At 42.9% G+C, this 18,087-nt stretch overlaps 3 protein-coding genes across 10 annotated transcripts; all 3 read right to left on the reverse strand.

The window, feature by feature from the left end:
• Positions 1-1,315: 1,315 nt before the first annotated feature.
• On the reverse strand, positions 1,316-16,809 carry LOC117139254 (reticulon-1-A). Of its 8 annotated transcripts, XM_033301491.1 has the most exons (7): positions 13,564-13,670; positions 11,786-11,946; positions 11,345-11,380; positions 2,025-2,232; positions 1,749-1,957; positions 1,580-1,685; positions 1,316-1,518 (listed from the first exon to the last, which is right to left on the reverse strand). In XM_033301491.1, the coding sequence occupies exons 2-7, from the start codon at positions 11,859-11,861 to the stop codon at positions 1,449-1,451; spliced, it is 705 nt and encodes a 234-aa protein (XP_033157382.1). In that variant the 5' UTR covers positions 11,862-11,946; positions 13,564-13,670; the 3' UTR covers positions 1,316-1,448. The 8 variants fall into 8 exon arrangements, with proteins under 8 accessions (XP_033157382.1, XP_033157365.1, XP_033157413.1 ...); XM_033301474.1 differs by lacking the exons at positions 11,786-11,946; positions 13,564-13,670 and adding an exon at positions 15,288-16,809; XM_033301522.1 differs by lacking the exon at positions 11,345-11,380 and having other exon boundaries at positions 13,564-13,668.
• Positions 16,810-17,031: 222 nt separating this feature from the next.
• Positions 17,032-17,556, reverse strand: LOC117151037 (zinc finger HIT domain-containing protein 1). Its single transcript, XM_033318254.1, has one exon. The coding sequence runs from the start codon at positions 17,528-17,530 to the stop codon at positions 17,075-17,077; it is 456 nt and encodes a 151-aa protein (XP_033174145.1). The 5' UTR covers positions 17,531-17,556; the 3' UTR covers positions 17,032-17,074.
• Positions 17,557-17,558: 2 nt separating this feature from the next.
• LOC117151047 (general transcription factor IIH subunit 5) lies at positions 17,559-17,937 on the reverse strand. The gene is made up of 2 exons (XM_033318267.1): positions 17,828-17,937; positions 17,559-17,770 (listed from the first exon to the last, which is right to left on the reverse strand). The coding sequence occupies exons 1-2, from the start codon at positions 17,860-17,862 to the stop codon at positions 17,584-17,586; spliced, it is 222 nt and encodes a 73-aa protein (XP_033174158.1). The 5' UTR covers positions 17,863-17,937; the 3' UTR covers positions 17,559-17,583.
• Positions 17,938-18,087: the final 150 nt, after the last annotated feature.

Below are 18,087 nucleotides of genomic sequence, written 5' to 3' on the forward strand. Positions count from 1 at the left end.
TAGCCAACTGCTGTTGCTGTTGTGTCTCATTCATAGAGTTAAATAATTTTTAGAGCGCATCTTTTTTCATAGCAAACACACTGCACTTTTGTGTAATTCTTGACCTGTTTTCTTGCGATTGCATGCGTAAAGTTGCACTAAATTATAGATAAACCCTCGAAAAGTTGCACTTAAAAATTTCGATCTTTCGACAGGCGATGTCTGTGTTTATCTCACTTACGGTTTGTATACATACATATATATTCAAGTGTATTAATTTGCAAAAATATCTATTGGTATATAGTCTGATTTAGAAGAACGCCTAAGATGCAGTTGTCGGATAAACTGCACACATGCACATATGTATGTAAGTACGTCTATATGGGGATTCCATCGAAATACGCAAGTCAAACGCAAAGTTCTTCAACAATCAGCAACAAAGAGTTACAGTAGTAATAATAATAATAATGAACATTTAAGCTACAATTGTGATGACACTCGCAAATGCCTTGGCCTCAAATAAATTTGCATTAAATATTTGATTTAATTTCATGTAAAATGCTTACAAATTAATTGTACAATGTGAAACAAGGCCATGTATGTAAATGAAGCGATAAAGCTGCTTTCAAAATTCTTTCTTCTTTTCTTCGTTACTTTTTATGAATTATGATTTATGATTAATGTCTGCATTCTCCTTCAGCATTAGGCGCGAGTTTAATGACTTACGGATCAGCTTACTTATAAGTATATATATATATATTTTTTTGTTCTTTATTAAAAAATGCTAGAAAACACAAAAATCATTAGTTGTGGATTTTTACTTCATTTTTTATTTGATTTTTTCTTGTTTGTTTGTTTTTAAGAGTAATCTTAGTTCTTCTTGTTGTTTTATACAAAAAATCAACAAAATAGTAAAACTAAAACTAAAGCAAAGAATTAATTTAAAAAGGGTCACATGAAAACTAAGAAAGTTGAATAAATCGAAATGAAGATAATTGATTCAAATCGGAAATTGCGTGGAACTCATAAGAAATTTATTTGCATTGCTGCGTCTATATAATCGTTTTCTCTTTAATTTCCCTCACTATACAGAGGTGGTCAAAAGTATTTACACAACGAGCTTTTTTTTCAATTGTCAACTAATTGAAAAAAAAGCTCGTTGTGTAAATACTTTTGACCACCTCTGTATATGCTTGTTTTATGTTTCGTTCGTTAAAAACTTAAAGACACTTGGACAATGTTTGAAACTGCTACGAGTTGTTGGTTGATAAATTGTTTTTGGGTCTCTTCAAATTTGATTTACAATTATCGATTGATGTTGATTGCAATTATACAATTAATATGTAAACATTGCTGCTAGACTTGTTATTTATTTAATGCCTGGATGAATATTAAAACCATTCAAATAATGCTTAATAAATAAATAAACATGTTTATTTGTGGTTGTTTCTCTTGCTAGTGCGGGTTCTTTACTTGTCCTTCTCAGACTCGGCAGCGGCCACGGGCTTCTTGTTGCCAATGGGGATGGCCACTCGGATCCTGGAACACAAAAGCGATTTAGAATATCTCTCTTACGGGGATTTTGGATGGTTAAACTCACTTGTCGGTGATTTCTGTCAATTTGCTGCGCACCAGATCCAAGTGGGTGTCGATCGATTGCTTGTTGTTCTCGTACACCTTGGGCAAGGTAAACAGCGAGACAAAGGCTGCACAAATATAGAAGATAATCAGTTGTGTATTCGATTGTGTTAAGTTAATCCTCCACTTACCCAAGATGACCAGAGTCATGCCATTGAACCAGGCACCCACGTAGGTGAAGACCCACAGAATGACGCCGAACTTGATCGAATCGATGATATCCTCAACCAGAAACAGACGCCTCAGCTCGGAGATGAAGCCATTGATATGTGCCACAGCCACGCCGGCAATGTTCTGTACCTTCTCGTGCGACAGCGTCAGATCCAGCTCCAGGTAATCCCTGATTTCATAAGGAGTTACGTTAGTAAACCATTTTTTTATGAGAGATATCAGTCTACAATACTCACTTGAAGGGGTGTCCCTCGTTTGTCTTTTGCACGGCCTGTGTCACAGATTTGTAGATTCTGAAGGCGACGGTGCCGAAGAGGGTCAGGAGCGACAAGTAGGCGAACACGCTGATCACCGAGAAGCTGGAGATGGCCGCCAGTGTGATCAGGCCAGCGCCGAAGACGATGCCGGATTTCTTCACATCGCGCCAGTAGATAAGGGATTCCACTGGAAAGAAGAGCAATTGGATCAATTAGAATCTGCTTTTGGTCCACCATACACATTTGATTTTTCATTCCCAAATTATAAGCCTCATAAACTGTGAAAAGAGACAAGATACGAGTGGACAATGTGGACTGAGAATCCCCAAATATACGGAGGCACACACACGTTCAGCGTCTCGCACGCATCTATGTACATATATCTTTTCAGCTGGCGGCAATTATGCAATCTATGAGATAAATAGCTGAGATACAGATTCGAGCACCGCGGCCCCATCTGCCGAGGTGGTAATTATCGTTAGCATTTGTTCAACGGCATGCAACTAAGCTCTGATACTATAATATCTGAACCCAAGCACCCCCTTTTCTCAGCCCGGTTGCTTCACTCACACAATCTGTTCGACATTTTTCGGGTATTCAAGTTTTCGGGTTTTCCAACGGATCGTTCGCGGTGCTCCTACGTTTGACGTTCGCTGCCAAGTTCTACACACTAGCGAAGTATTATTTGGCGTCTGCTGGTTGGGGGCAGAACGTATATGAAAATGTCTAGAAGAAGAGGGCCAAATTGTCCGGACCCAGCCGGAAAACAAAAGAGAGCCGTAAAGAGCATAGCTACCAAAGTGGGAAGAGCGATGGCGAAAGAGTGTCTGAGTGGTGAACGGATATGGAAATGGTAGTCGCAAACGCTTAGGAATCGATTGTCCAGCTCGTGACGGAATGTATCTCTTGGATTCGGATTCAATCGCTGACGTAAACACCTCTCCATCCGCTATAACATGACCATCGGATTGGGCTTCATTCGCTTTCGTCGGATTTGCCGATAAGAAGTCACTGCCCCACGGCGTCTGGGTTAACCCAATTAAGATATGTACTAAAACAAACAATTCGTCTATAAATACACATCTCAAGTGTTGGAAATAGGGGATTTGCCAACTCATTGAGAGGTCATTAGTTTGAACTGATTTGTTAGGGTGCAAAACTACTTAGGGCATTCCAGTAAGGTGCTATCCCCAAGGAAATGATATATGGGCAATAATTAACGATAAGCTTTTATTATTTTATAGTACCATTGGGTTTGGGAAACACATTAATGGTTTTATGATAGTGTATGCTTGTTGAAGATGCGTTGAAATGTATATATTAATCCTCAGTAAAAATGGTATATAAATAGTATAAATGGTATATCACTTTAGAATACACCTAAACAAATAGCATATAGATACAACCGAAAGACTGCAAGCTGGGTAAACTAGTTTCGGATTCGAATCCGTCTAAGTTGCCAGGCCAGACTCGATCTGAGGGGTATTATGTAAATATGGGTGAAATAAATTAGAAAGGAGACGCACAATAGTGATGAGATGGCAGCGTCTGAGGCCCTTAGCTCGGTGAAAAGACTGAGAAAGCTCTCTGATGGGAGAAAGTTACCCGAGTACCAATTGAATCGAAGAGTTCGTTACAATTGCAACTGGAATCCCGCCGAAGATTTCTTCGGTTGGAACTGGTTTGGTTTCGTTCCCCTTGAAACCCGTTTTGGCCGAAAGTGAAGTGCAGCCTCATCGGGACAGCAGAACACGAATGTAGTGATAGAAAATAATTACAGAAAAGAAGACAGATAAGAGCGACTGGGACTGATAACGTATAGTAAGTACCTGCTATTTCGACACTTGTTTAATAATTCAATTTAAAATTGCCAATGCAAGCTGGATTTTTGATGATGGGCGAACATTTTCTGTTGATTGCTGGTTGCCAAGCACTCAGTTCACAACGTGGCACAAAATGAATATATATGAAATTAGCACTGTGTCTAGAATCGAAGCGAAAAAGAATTGCATAGCGAAGGCTGGATTTCATGGGATAGTGCTTTTTGGTTATGACTTTCATTCAACATTTTAGCCACGTTGGCGCTGATGGTATTCTGCTGCTGACGTTGGCAGCAATCACTGCTCCGCTCCATAAATACATTTTATTCCACGACCCCCGGAAGATAAGACCCTCGTTGGGTTGCTATTGTTGTTTTCGGTGGGCTTTAAGAACCCAGAATGGTCAACGTGGACCAGCAGCCAGGTGATAGCGAAGGCGGAGATAGCTCCCTGATGGTTTCCCATTTGGTATTACCTGGTCCGCGTTCTGGAAGCGGCTGAAAGTTGCCATTGGAGTTGTTGCGTGAGTAGCGCTTGCTGCCGCCTGCCATTTTTTGTGTATTTTAAAAACAGTTACTAGAGCTTGGCGCCAAAATGTATGCAAAGCGGGCTGGACTTTCGCGTGTCTAGGCTTAATTACAGCGATGAAGTTAGTTAGTTGGCTAGTCACGCACACACACAACCACTGGCACACGAATGGGACGATTCGGCCGACCGTCTGAATCGAGCGCAGCAAAAGAACTGGAAGAAGTTTGAGCACAAATTAAACCAACAAGCCTCCAATTTGCCGTCGCATATGGGGAACTGCTTGGATGGAGCGAGCGGGACAGCGATTGTAGCGGGTGGGGGAGCGAGAGAAAGGCAGAGGGAGAGGGCGCGAGAGTGGCGGCAAACAAGTTTTCTGGATTGAAAAAGCAGTGGGAGCCCCTATCAAGCAGTGCACAGTGGGCACGCTAGCAATCCAATCGATTAATGGACTACATATGCAATTTAATGTTTCCAATAAACATAATTAAATTCTATAAAATGTGTATTCTTTCATGATGGTAGATTTGTACTTTCATAAATAAGAAGATTTTTGTATATTCACTTACAAACCAATCTAGACAACCCACTGTGCGGTTGGAGAGAGCTCCATTGGAGAGCGGGAGAGAGCAAGAGAGACGATCCGCATTGAAAGTAAAAGATAACGCGCAGTAACAACAACAAATCCGGCATGGGGGCCGCAAGGGGAGCAAGTGCTGTACGTCTGTACATATGTCAGCAAACGTGTCAACCTCAACCACGAACTTGGATTCGCGATTCGGCTGTGTGGAGCCGAAGATTGGAGATTGGACTTACATACGTAGTGTTACGTTGAGTGACGTAGTGGGTGGGGTTTTGCGGTTGAATCATGAATCCGAAGCGTGACCAACAATGGCGAAATGCGGGAAATGCTAACACATACGATGGGCCTAAATCAATAAATTAAATCTTCACTCACATCGCCTAGCATTTGTACTGCTTATCTGGGCTCGATTGGGTTCAATGGACTGCTTGCGCCGGTTTGACAGTCACTGTGCGTGGCAATATCCAAAGCTGCGCTTTAATAAAAACGCAATAGGCGGGAAAACTGCGTTTTGGCGAAATGCGAAAAAGCGTTTATAATGACATCATCATTCGCAAACACTTAAATCCAACCCCAATCACCTCTAACGCTTTTGCGTTGCTTTCCAACTTTTTTATTTGGCGCGTTTGAATGAGTAAGCTCTGTTTCAAATGATATCATAGCAATGCTCGCTGACATAATTCCTAAATGCGCGACAACAAACGTATGTACATAGATGCAATTATTGTGTGCACCTGACATTGTCAGAAAGTCTGCAGAATTGCATAAGGCAATTATAGAAATGCAGCGCATAGAAGCAAAAAAAAAAATAATAAAATAAACCAGAGAGTACAACAATAATATGAACAACATTCAAGGTTTTTCTTTTTATTAAAAATTAAATAATAAAGTTCCACGAGTGACGAGCCACTTTGGCTTATCAACCCAAGTTGCCCAGGGGGAAGTGCTGATAAGAGAAATTTCTTCTCAGATTAGGAATAGTTTTAAAACTCAATCACATTTCGCACAGTAATCATAAATGAAAAATTGTCACCATTCATATAGCTTTTCTATGCACTTATTGATAACAAGTTATCAATTATACCAAAAATAACCAATTCACGTAACTCCTATCTAATCGAATATTAAAGAAAGGGACTTATTAGCCCTCTACGCCGAAATACTCTTTCCAATTTTTCCTTAAGTCCTCAACATTTTCCCTAAGACACTAAAAAGAATATTTATAAATAAATTATAGCTGCATTCAGAGAGAGGGGCTGATTTGAAAAGAGAGGGAAAGAGAAAGAGCGCGAGGCGAGGCGAGAAATAAAAGAAATTTCCCCAAGGGAAATTCCGTTTCATTCGATTTTCAGCTGGCCATGCGGTCGGCCCTCATATCTAGCCAAACACTATATGTACATATTGATATATGTAGTACATCTATAATGGAATTCTTCCGCAACAATTTTCATTTAATTTTACTTACACGACTCGCGGTTCAGGGGCAAGTCTTTGAGTTCGCCCAGCGATTGCAGCAGACCCTGCAGCTGTTCCAGACCAGCAGCCATCGTATCTTATTGTGTTGGGATTGACTGGACTAACTGAGTATATATGGTTTTAGTACTATCACTAAAGCTTTTCGCCCGACTGCAAGTGGAAGACAAAATTGGAAATGTAGCGAAAGTTCGGTCAACTTTTTCGCGCGGTTCACGGATCGAGGAAATGCGAATAATGCAACCGCGGGCATTAACATTAGCCAACTGAACGATCGCGGGCCACAGCCGAAGCCGATCGGATCCGACCTAGACGAGAGATATAGAACCCGGCCGAGAGTTCCTCGCACCCGCTGGCGGAACTGATATGGAAAGTGCCAGCCAGTCGACGGGGCCAGATAATAGGATAGGATTAATATTATTATATTATTTCATTCACCGCTGATTTATTTGCTTTGCGACGATAACCGCATTGGCTAGGTGCACGTCTTGATATTGAATGTGATACAGTGGTCGCTGGCTAGGTGAGATTACTTGGCTTCTTTAGGTTACTATAATGGCCAATAGAGCTGAGTGCACCAAATAATAGGTGTTTGAAAGTAGGCAATGATAGTTAGTTCCTCCTTCTGGAACTTCGCACTTTCTAGTGACCACTGTATCCACATTTGCATATATCGTCAGCGTTAGGGCACCTATCCAAGTTATATAATTAGAAAAGTATCCGCACAAAAAACACGAAAAATTCCGCGAGTTTTTCTGGGCGGGGGCAAACAGATTCTGAATCGGAATAATGCCGAATGCTAAATGCTGCGACGACAATGACAAAGGCGCGGATACGTGTTTTCTGTCAGCTGCAAGTGCAGGTCATTCGAGGAGTTCAAACAGCTGACACAATCCGTGGCATTCGCAGTGGAGGAAGGGTATCCACATCCCGCACAGACACAGACACTGTCACACACTTTTAACCAAACGCACGGGCACGCAGAGTGCGGAAAGAACCATTTACCGATCTCGTTTTCGTGGTCGCGTTCTCGTGTTCGTTTTCTCGATCTCGATCTCGATTTGGACCTAGATCCCGACTCTGGGGCAATGTGACGTTGTCAAAGTCCGTACATCAACTAAACTACAATTAATTTCAGATGCGCTCAGCTCGTCGCAGGGCGAAGCGAATACACACATGCCCATACGAATACAAGCGCACACACACACACGCGCTGAAATTACACACGCAGGTACCCAACGCAAAGAACAGCTGCGAGCAGTGAAATAGGTTCACTATTGTCAAATAAATGTAATAAGAACAAGAACCAAATTGGATTTTATGTTTTCATTAAAAGACAAAGGGAGATTCTTTCGAATTCCTAAGAATTGTCTCAGCTTCATATGTTCAAACACAATTACTTTTATATTTTCCCCCACATTTTAAAAATCATTTAAAAGCTTCTGAATAAATCCACAATACGTAATAGTAATTCTTATCCGAAGATCACTAACATCTTGGACCTTACTGTGGGCAAAGAAGGGAAGAGGAAAGGGCCTATGGTGAATTGCGGAAGGCTAGGTAGCCGGACTGATATTCTCCCGAACATGTCTCTGCACGCCGCGATCACCGGGAACCGGTAAAAGGATCGAAGAGAATGTCCAGTTGAGAAGATGAGAGAGCAAAGGAAGCTGAACCGAATCGGTTAGCCCGATCTATAGGTCATACAAATGCGAATCGGTTATAATTTACAGCTACAGTGAAGGTAAACAAATTGTCAAGATGTTGGGTTAAAGTTTAGATAGTCTATACTATGCATTTATAGAGATTCCGTAAAGTACTTAAAATCTATCCAATTATTGCATCGTTCGCTATGGATTTAATATATTGAGGGCCCACTGTTCCAATATTCTGTTGCTCCCCAGTTCAACTGCTTGACCGCCCAGTGCAGCCTACATTGCAATGTTTAAATGTTAAACCGCACGGCTACCAGATCAACAACAACAGCAATACCAAACCTAAGATAATGCCAACGACAGCAACAAATGACAGCGAATGGCTGAAATACTTAGCTAAAATGCTAAAATTAGCAAGCAACTGTGAGTTTGAACATTGACGCCGGCCGGGTAGTCAGCACCCAAAGGGGGTGCGAATGGGACAGAACGAGATGGATGAGAGCAGTAATGAATGAGATTCAAGATTCAAGGTTAACGATTTCGCGCCTTGAAGAAGCTGCTCACTGCTTATTTTGAATTGTGAGCTGCTTGCGGCAAGCAGTGCGAACTGCTTAGCCAAAAGCGCTCGAAATTTAAAATTTAGAATGTACCTATTTTCACTTTTCGGGATCTGACGTCAGCATTGATAAAACTAAAAGCTCTGGGTGCCATGACTTGGCGACTCCCTTATCTTCAATTTCTAATTGCAAACCAGTTATCGCTAGCCAAAGAATTAAGTCATTTCTACTGGCTTATCATTGTTATTTGTGCGTTTTTTTCTAATTTAGCTTTTTGCACTTGAATGCAAATTTTTCGCATATATAAATATTCTTTTTTTTTGGCGCTGAATTAGCAAAGGCCAGAAAAATGCCGTCGATGATCAAATCGATTTCGGCTGGAAGTATAAAATGAAATATGTATACAAATGTTTTTAGACAACAAGAAAACTTGTCGTCCGGGGCACGTAGCATTTCTCTTTTTGGCCGTTACTCATTCGAGTTCTTAGCACAGTTCAAAAATTTAATGAACTAAAGTCCTAAAGACCGTTGGTTTAGATAGTTATATCTTTAGAATTAATAGCAATGCAGTCATGGCTAAAAACTGAAACGAGTCATTTCGATATTTAAATACGAAATATTCATATTATAACGAAATTTCACCACTCCGAATGGAAAGCACAAACTAGAACAATGGATGACTAATCATGATTCTTAACGCTAGACTGGCTGCGAAAACATCAATGTCTAATTAACAGTTTTACATTCACCGCCCGCTTGGCTTTCCTCTGCTGGAGAATGCTAATGTGGGCCGACTTCCGACTGACTGGCGCGTTTATTCAAGTATTCGAGTGCCCACAGTGGGCAGTCCACGGCGAGCGGCACTTAAGCTCCTAACCATGTCCAAATTGGGCACCGCACTCGGGCTGAAAGCCCGGAGAAATCCATCAGCGCCACAGGTTCATGTCTAGCCACTCGTGCAAATTGTATTTTGGCCAATAGAGGAGAATCATGTGGAAAAGAAGGGGAAGCAGATTTTTTTGCAAATTTGGGAGTGGCTGGCTAATGAAATATTGATATTCTAGAGCTTGTTACACTTCTTATAGTATATGCCAGTACTACTACATATGTACACTTAAACTTAAACCATGATGAATAGCTAGACTATAAATATTTACGACTTCTAGATGCAATAATGAGTTAGTGGTGATGTAAAATTAATTGGCCAATTAAACTATTTTAGTTTGACTTAAGCAGAAAATCAAACCACTGATTTTCTTTATACTGTTAGTAGTTTTATTGACAGCAATTCGAGATTCTGAGCATCACAAATGTAATAAAAAAGCGATTTAATTCAAAGCCAAAGTCCAGCCGTTAAAGTGACTAAGGAAAGCACAGTACAAGTGCATGGTTAACGAGTGATTTTTAATATTAACTAAAGTCGTCAGACGGCGAACAAATTAAATGCAAATTAGTCATAACAAAAGCAAATAATTTTACAGTCAAAATGCTGATTATAAGCGGTGCACTAAGTGAGTACATATGTACATAGGTTTGTACAGACATATTTGTACATATTAGTACCTATAGAAAGTGCATGGAGCGTTAGACTGAGCTCAGATTGCATGCGAGGCCTTTGCCCCCCAGTTTTGTGGTGGGGAGAACGGCAGACGCCCCATATCAGTTTGCGATTTTCAGTGGTAAAGTGTCTTTGTGAATATGCAACAATAGAGTAGCTTTTCAAAATCAAAAATTTTGAATGTCCTTCAACTATGAATTTAAAAGAAAATGTTTGGCATTTGCAGTATAAATTGACAAATAAATTCACAATTCAAAATATAGTTATCGTGGCTAAGTGGTTCTACTGTCCTGGACCGCACTGTGCCGCTTGGCGGTATAGTTGGGTTGGCTTAGCATGCGATCCGATTACGGTTACCGCTCACCGCTTCAGTGCAAATCGTTTGGCTGGCGGGTAACTGAACTATATGAAAACGACGGCTAATTGCAATGCGACTGGACTTGCAACCGAATATATGAAAGGGATGGCAGCGAGGGGTGGGGGATTGCAAAGTGAGGGGGCGTGGCAGCAACCCCCATGAGCATTACAGAAAATGCAAATTATTTACTATGTACCCTCCAGGTGAAAGCTGCTCCAAATATGAAACTAAATTTTAAAGTGTAGTTACAAAGTAGAAAATTTAGCTTAAATTTACATATTTTAGTAATAAGAGAAGAGATTTAAATACCTACTATACTATTTAAATCGGTTTGAATGTTATCCACATCGGGGCATCCCGCAATACATGTAATATTGCCCTAGAAAAGTACAGAGACAATGCAGAGTGGAGCACTCGAAAGGATATGCGGAATAATGTGGCATACTTTCTGGGGCACTGCTTGCAGCAAATGAATATGAAAACAACAACAACAGCAGCAACAGCGGGAGCACAAAGCCCGTCATTTGTACTTGTGCTCGTAGGCTCTTAACCAAATGGGGGAGCAAAACAAAGCCAACGGCAATAACAACAACAACGAAAAAGGACAAAAAAGGACAACGGGGGTGGCTCGATGACATCATCATCATAATCATATAAAACGCATATTGACAATCGTTTCGTAGGATTTGTACAGTTACAGTTTTACAGCGCACAGGTTGGGCGGTCAAGCAGCAGAGTCGCGGGCACAGTTTGGGCTGCACTGGACTTACCTTGCGGGTGCAAACGTTCGGGCTTAAACCAGGCATCTGCAAATAGGCGATTGATATATTGATTTTCGTTAGTTTAGCGGTTAGTCGAGGTGCGAAAAGATAATGAAAACAGGACAGGAAGGAGATGGCGTGCAAAACAAAAGCTCAGTGCAAAAGCAGTTAGGCAGAGTTAAGGACAAAGCAGTTAAAGCAGTTAAAATTAAAATTTTAAAGCAAAAACAGTTATAATACACAAAAGGGCTAAAAACCACTTGTACAACAACACAGTATATACATATATACTATATGGACAAATTATACAATCCTTAAGCATAAAACTACCACCCAGACCACCGTTGACAGAGGTTAGTTTTGTTGTTTTTCCAACTTATTTCACAAATGCGGGGTGAGTTTCGTTTTTTTTTTGGGGGAATTTCGTTCATCCTTTTTCTTTTAACTTACTGGGATCGAGTATGGAGCAAATCAATGGGCGCTGCTTGCACACGCCATTCTGACCGGTTTCACCAAATGCGGACATTATGCTGGTTTCAATTTGGATTTGCTTTTTGCTTAGCACACTTCTTCGTTAGCACTACGAGTTATCCTTTTTATTTGGACAGTAACTTTTCCGTTTTATTCGATTGTTTTCGTTGAGCAAAGCGCAGCGCAGAAAGAGAGCGGAGAGAACGAAGAAACGAACGAACGGGTATTACGACGTTAAGGTATTACGCTATAAGAATTTTCCACTTCCGTGTGGCGGCCTCACGACGCGTATAGAGACTGAAACGTATTGGGAAAAGCTTTGCGCGAAAAGCAGGCCGGGCCTAACCCCCGTCCCATCCCCTCCCCCCTGGAAAGGACAACCCTAGGCTCAGAGCGGCGGCGCGGAGAGAGAGTAAGAGAGATGTCTAAGCTGACCCCCGCTGCGCACGCTACACACTACAGTGGAGCCTCCTAACTCATTGACAAAGCGTGTCCTTTTGTCACTGGTAGTGAAAAATGTGTATGCAGAAAAATGTTTTAAAAAGCTAAAAATCGTAAGGAATTGAGTTTTTAAATTACTTTGTTTTAAGGATGTGCTTAGTCGCTAGCGTGTGTCCACTGTAATCGGCCGGCAGGGCTGGGGGCTATGCGGATTCAATGAGAGGGCAGCCGCAAGTCTCGCCAAGTTGAGCAACCGTGCTTAGCCCTGAACTCGGTGGCTCGGCAGTAGCATTTGATGTGCCGCCGAGTTTGGGGAAAGCTCACTAGCTGGGGGCCATCGATTTCACCTATTGCAGCTGACCCGCTGCCTGGTGAGCGGAGAGTTTTTCCGGGCGGAGACTTTTCTTGGCTTTCCGCGCAGAGCATGCGTTGGCTTCTGCAGGACTCTTGTTGTTTTCGCTCGGCACCCAACGAGTGGGCCGGAAATTGCCAGACGCTGCAACTTTTGGGTGCGGTGGGTGCAGATGCTGTTGCTGTTGCTATCGCCCGCACACAGCCCAACCGCCAGCTTGCCCTTTGACCCCGCCCTGCAATTGCGTGCGGCGCGAAAATTAGATGGCAAATCAATCAACTGGGAATCGCAACGCAACGCATTTCGCATTTTTCTGGCCATTGGTTGTCTAGGCAATCATTGCTACGTTCTGCTAAATTGTATACTTTTGGCCATCGACCAATATTTGACGCATTCCACATGAGATGTGCTGCCAAAATGGCAAACTTCTTTGACGCTTTAGCACAGTTCTGTCCGAATGAAATCGATATGTTAGCAGGAGAATGACTACGGAAGCATGTTTTCCGGAACAATTTCCCAGGGAAACCTATACCAAAGCTTTCTCACTAAGTTCTTTGATACTGATAAATTTGACCTACTTTATAGGTAGGAGAAACCTTTGACAATATATGAAATTCCTTTGAAAAAACTTATACTATATTCTATATCTATTCTATGTGGGTTAAGTATTGTTAAAAGGTAAATTGTAAGCAAAAAGAAGACATCGGTTTATTTTGCATCAAAAGAGAAAATCACTTATTCGCTATAATCCACATATATCGAGCAATACCCTTGTCCATATTGGTTTTTAGGTTAAATTTGACCCACGCACCAAAACTTTCTTAATATAGGCAACTGGTTTTTCCAACGAACACCATATGTTCTTCTTTATGTGGCCCCAAAAAAAAGCGATTCCCCCACTTAATAGATCTCTGGCCGCGTGGGAGATGCAATTAACCAAAAATAATTAAAAAAAAAAACCCACATTGTTTACTCGGCTCCACTCTTCGGATTTCCGCTTTTCTTTACCGATCAACACAACGCACAATTAAATTAAAATAAATTCTATATCTGCGGTCAGGATGGTATTGTTATATGTAGTTATTATACACAAATGTGTAAAGTTAAAATGTGACGATATCGGGAGCTGTCAGTGAACTACAGTTGATTGCAACTATGAGCGTTGGCGATAACGGGGGTGCGATAAGGTGGATGCTAAACGAGAGGGGAAGATGCCATGGAGGAATCCGTTTCGGATGCGAGAGTCCAAAGCGAAATCAATGGCAAATTGGAAGACAAAAGCGCAGCGAAAGAACAAAAGAACAAGGCAAATATGTATGTGCGCTCCAGCTCAGCTGGTTAGTGGAATAACAAAAATAGCCGCATAATCGCACGAAAGGAATGGATGCAACCAGAGACAGAGGCGTCGATGGAAGTCACTAATTGGAAAATGTTTTTCCGCCTGCTGCATGCCGTGAAAAACTCGCAGAATTGAATTATTCGCTGGCTAAATTAGCGCACCGCCGAAAGGTAGTAGAAATGGGAATGGAAACGTGAGATTGCCAAATAGTAGCAGACATTACTACGCAACGATAAATTACTTGGAAGCAAATTGCTTTAATGGACACGAAGCTGAAACACAGAAAACACACAAAAAGAATCGCAATGAAATAAAGCGAAATATGATGAACGGACATGAGTACGTCAATGGTGGGTACACCCTATATATGTATACATATATATTATATATAGACCAATATAGAGCTGCTGGAATGGAGCAGCTAGTGAGCTACTGAGCAGCTGAATCACGCCGGCTAAGTATCTCGGTAATGGTGAAACCAGCTTCGAGAATGTTGCCCCCTTTTCGTATCTACTATACCCGGCGTGATGAGTTGCCCAGTTGGGATTAGTTATGCAATTTACCTTCTTTTCACCTCCGTCTGCTCATCTAAGGTTGCCTATCTGCTTTACGATTCAGCTCCCTATCTATTTAATTGTTTCTGTTTGCTCTGTTAGAAACAATAAACAGTTAGGGAGCTTATTAATAAATAATATTAATTTCATTCATAATATATTTGATTAATCACTGCTTCTCCCTGCAAAACATATTGCTTTTATAAGAGTGGATTCTTGCTGTAAATTAGCGGGTTGCCTTTAGCGAACGACCCCTGTATTAAGCAGTCATATTTCTGTTCGTGGCATTCAAATGAGTGTGAATCACGCGGTGACGATCGATTGCGAAAAATCTATGGAAACTATGAGAAAGCCGGCAAACAATGCGGCTGCTGTTCAAATCGAGAATGATTAATGTCAAGGGAAATGGAAAAAAAAAAAAGAAAAGTCGGCCTCCGAAGAGAGTATCTTCTTAAATTTCACCGCATTGCGATATAAAATTCATTTAATAAGAGAGCTCCGCAAAAACCGATGACATCATGAGCAGAGTTGGAGGAAAAAAACCATACAAAAAAAAAATAAGAGAGTGGTGAATGACTAACGCACAAAACAAAATTAAATAGAGGGGGCAGCAGGAGGTGGGAAAGGACGTGGGATGCAAGGTGCGCCGCAAGGACACTGGGAACAAACATCAAAAGGGTATTCAAACGACGACGGTGCAATTTAATACTCGAATGACGACGGGAACACAACAAATTAATTAGAAACGCAATGATAACGGGTTGACTAGATGCTATTTGCAGTGGCTACACTCACCCAATCCGTATTTGCAGAAGATCTCCTCGACGGACGCAATCTTTGGCTGCGGCTGGGTCGATTCAACTGGCGCCACTGGCACAACCTTCGGCTTGGGCGGCTCCACCTTGGGCTTGGTTGGCTCTGGTTTCGGTTCGACTATGGGTGCGGCGATGGTGGGTGCCTTGGGCGCCTCCTGGACAGTGGGCTTGAACACCACCTCCTCGTCATCCAGGTCGGTTATCAAAGCGGTTGTCACGGGTACAGCCACTGGAACCGGCTGGGGTTTGGCAACTGGTACTGATACTGGTACTGCCACTGGAGCAGGAGCAACAACTGGAGCAGAATCGGGAATGGGAGCTGGTGCGGGTGCTGGTGTGGGTGCTGAACGTGGCTCCTCCTTAAAATCGCTGGCCAGATCCTCCGACGAGATGAACTTCTCGTTGTCCTGATCCTTGAGGGCATCTACAATGGGTTTCTTGGCCGGCGATGGTGTGTACGAGACGGACGGCGATTCAGTGTCGGAATCCTGGTTGGCCTTGGTCAATGGGGCGACAGGAGCAGCTGGGGCAGCAGTGGTTGCCTTGCCCAGGAAGTCATCCTCCTCGTCGTCATAGAAATTGGCCGTGGACGGTGCCGTGGGCTGGAAGGCCTGGAGTGGTGCCGAAGGCTGGTCACTAAAGCTGCCCAGAAGGTCCTCCTCGACAGGAGCCGGAGCTGGGACAGCAGGAGCTGGCGCCACTGGAGCTGGAACGGCCGGAGCATGAGCTGGAACAGCTGGAGCTTGAGCTACCGTCTCTGAGAATGCAGCGAGGGGAGCGGAGAAGCCCCGCTCGGCATTCATGAAGTCGGTGGTCAGTCCACTGATGCCCTGCTTCACCTCCTTGCCAACGTCGTGCAGAAAGTCCTCGAAATCATCAGTCTTCTGTGCAAACTTGGTGTCCAAATCGAGTTTGGCATCCTTAGCGTCGGTGGCCAGGCGTTGGACAAACTCCTGGGCATCGCCAAAGTCCAACTTCTTTTGCTCGTTGGCGAAGTAGTGCTCCGTGTGGGCATTATCGTCCTGTGCACCACTACTCACATTGCAAGTATCGCCACCAAGTCCAGAGTCCTCGTAGGCACGTTGTGCCTGCTTGAAGATGTCCTCGTTGGTGGCAGCGGCCTCCTTTTTCAGTTCGTCGAAGTTGCGATCCATATTCTCCAGTGTTTTGATTTCAAAATATAACACTTGTAATCAATAAGAATTTTCACAGATGTGTTGGAATATCCTGGCCTTCTGATTGGAACTTCGCACACACGCACACGTACGCACGCTCAGCGGAGATGCTTCACACACACGACACACCCACACACACACGCACAGGCACCGAGCTACAGCTGATTTTGCCGGTTGGAATTAATATGATTTTTTTTAGCCGACTTAACTGCCTTCTGGTGACTAAAAGGCCGCAGTTCGCAGTGTTTTGTGCTCGGGAACGTTGAATTTAATTTGAACCACAGCGACTCTTTTACAGGCGCCGTCGATGCAGACGTTTGAAAAGTTTCAATGGACCTGCGCTAGAGGTGGCACAGCATTCGATACTATCGATGGCGCTCCCTGTATAATTGCCTAAAAATAGCCGAATATCTTGAACAGCCATGTTTCGAACTAAAGTTATGATGTTATCGGAACGTTTAGCCATGACATCAACCCTATGGCTCTGGCAAATTGGCTAAAATCCCGACAGCTAAGATTTGTTGCATTTCCAGAAACTGCACAATTCAGTTATGTCTAATGTTTGATTTATTTGTAAACATAACAACCATGCTCAGGCGGTCCACTTGAGGCAGCGTGTGTCCTGGTGCGTATTCAGGCACCTAACGCAACAGTAGCGCGTACCGCAGGCGGTGCACGAGTACAACGAGAAGTTGCCGCAAACGGCGCAGAAATGCCGCAGTGGCTTTTGTGGAGCCGGCGCTGCGGCGCTCTCGTAGTTGGGTTGCTTGTCCTTGTCCTCCTCGAGCAGTTGCTGAAAGTTCTTGCGATACTTGACGAGAAAGTATTCGGCGCCCTTGCGCTTGCCTTTCTTCTCCTTGCCGGTCTTTAGGCTGTCCTGGAATTTGGGCAACTTCTTGGACATGACGAGGTCGGCGTGTGGGTCATCGTGGTAGTTGTCCTGTTCCAGGGCCTCCAAGGCTTTTCGGGCACGCCGCTGGCGGGCTGTGGAGTCCAGGACACGCTTCTTTTCAGCGTCCTTGATGCGGTTGGATTCGCGACCCGTCATGGTTGTTTTGGGTTTTTACTTTTGGCTATTGGATTTTATGGGTTGTGTAGGTTTTAAGCGTCCTTGTCGTGCAACGGAAAGCTTATCCGATCCATCAAGTCGTCCACTCGCGCCTGCAGAACTTCCACAATGTCCGTGGAGATAAACAAATGGTTCTCGTCCAGATCCTGGATAATGAATTTGCGACCCAGAGCCAGTTTTTCGTCCAAGTGCAGCAGAAATTGTTTCATAGCAGGATCACTGCGGGGAATGGGTTGAATATAGCGAAACAAACGTATAGGCGTATACAACACTTACCACTCCACCAGCACTCCTTTCATAACATTTACCATGTTGCCAGCATTTGCTTGCCGAAATGAATAAACAATTCACCAATTCTCAGAGCTGAATGACAATCACAGTGAAACGTAAGTTAGAGGTGGCAGTCAGATATTTTAAGTATCGATATTTCTTTGACTTTACTGGATAATTTAATCAATAATAGTCACATCAGCAACATAATGTTAATAATCAACGAAATATAAGACATTGCTTTTAGCCAACACTCGAAATTAACT

The sequence above is a fragment of the Drosophila mauritiana genome, chromosome 2L (assembly GCF_004382145.1).
Source record: "Drosophila mauritiana strain mau12 chromosome 2L, ASM438214v1, whole genome shotgun sequence".
Classification (NCBI taxonomy): Eukaryota; Metazoa; Arthropoda; class Insecta; order Diptera; family Drosophilidae; genus Drosophila; species Drosophila mauritiana.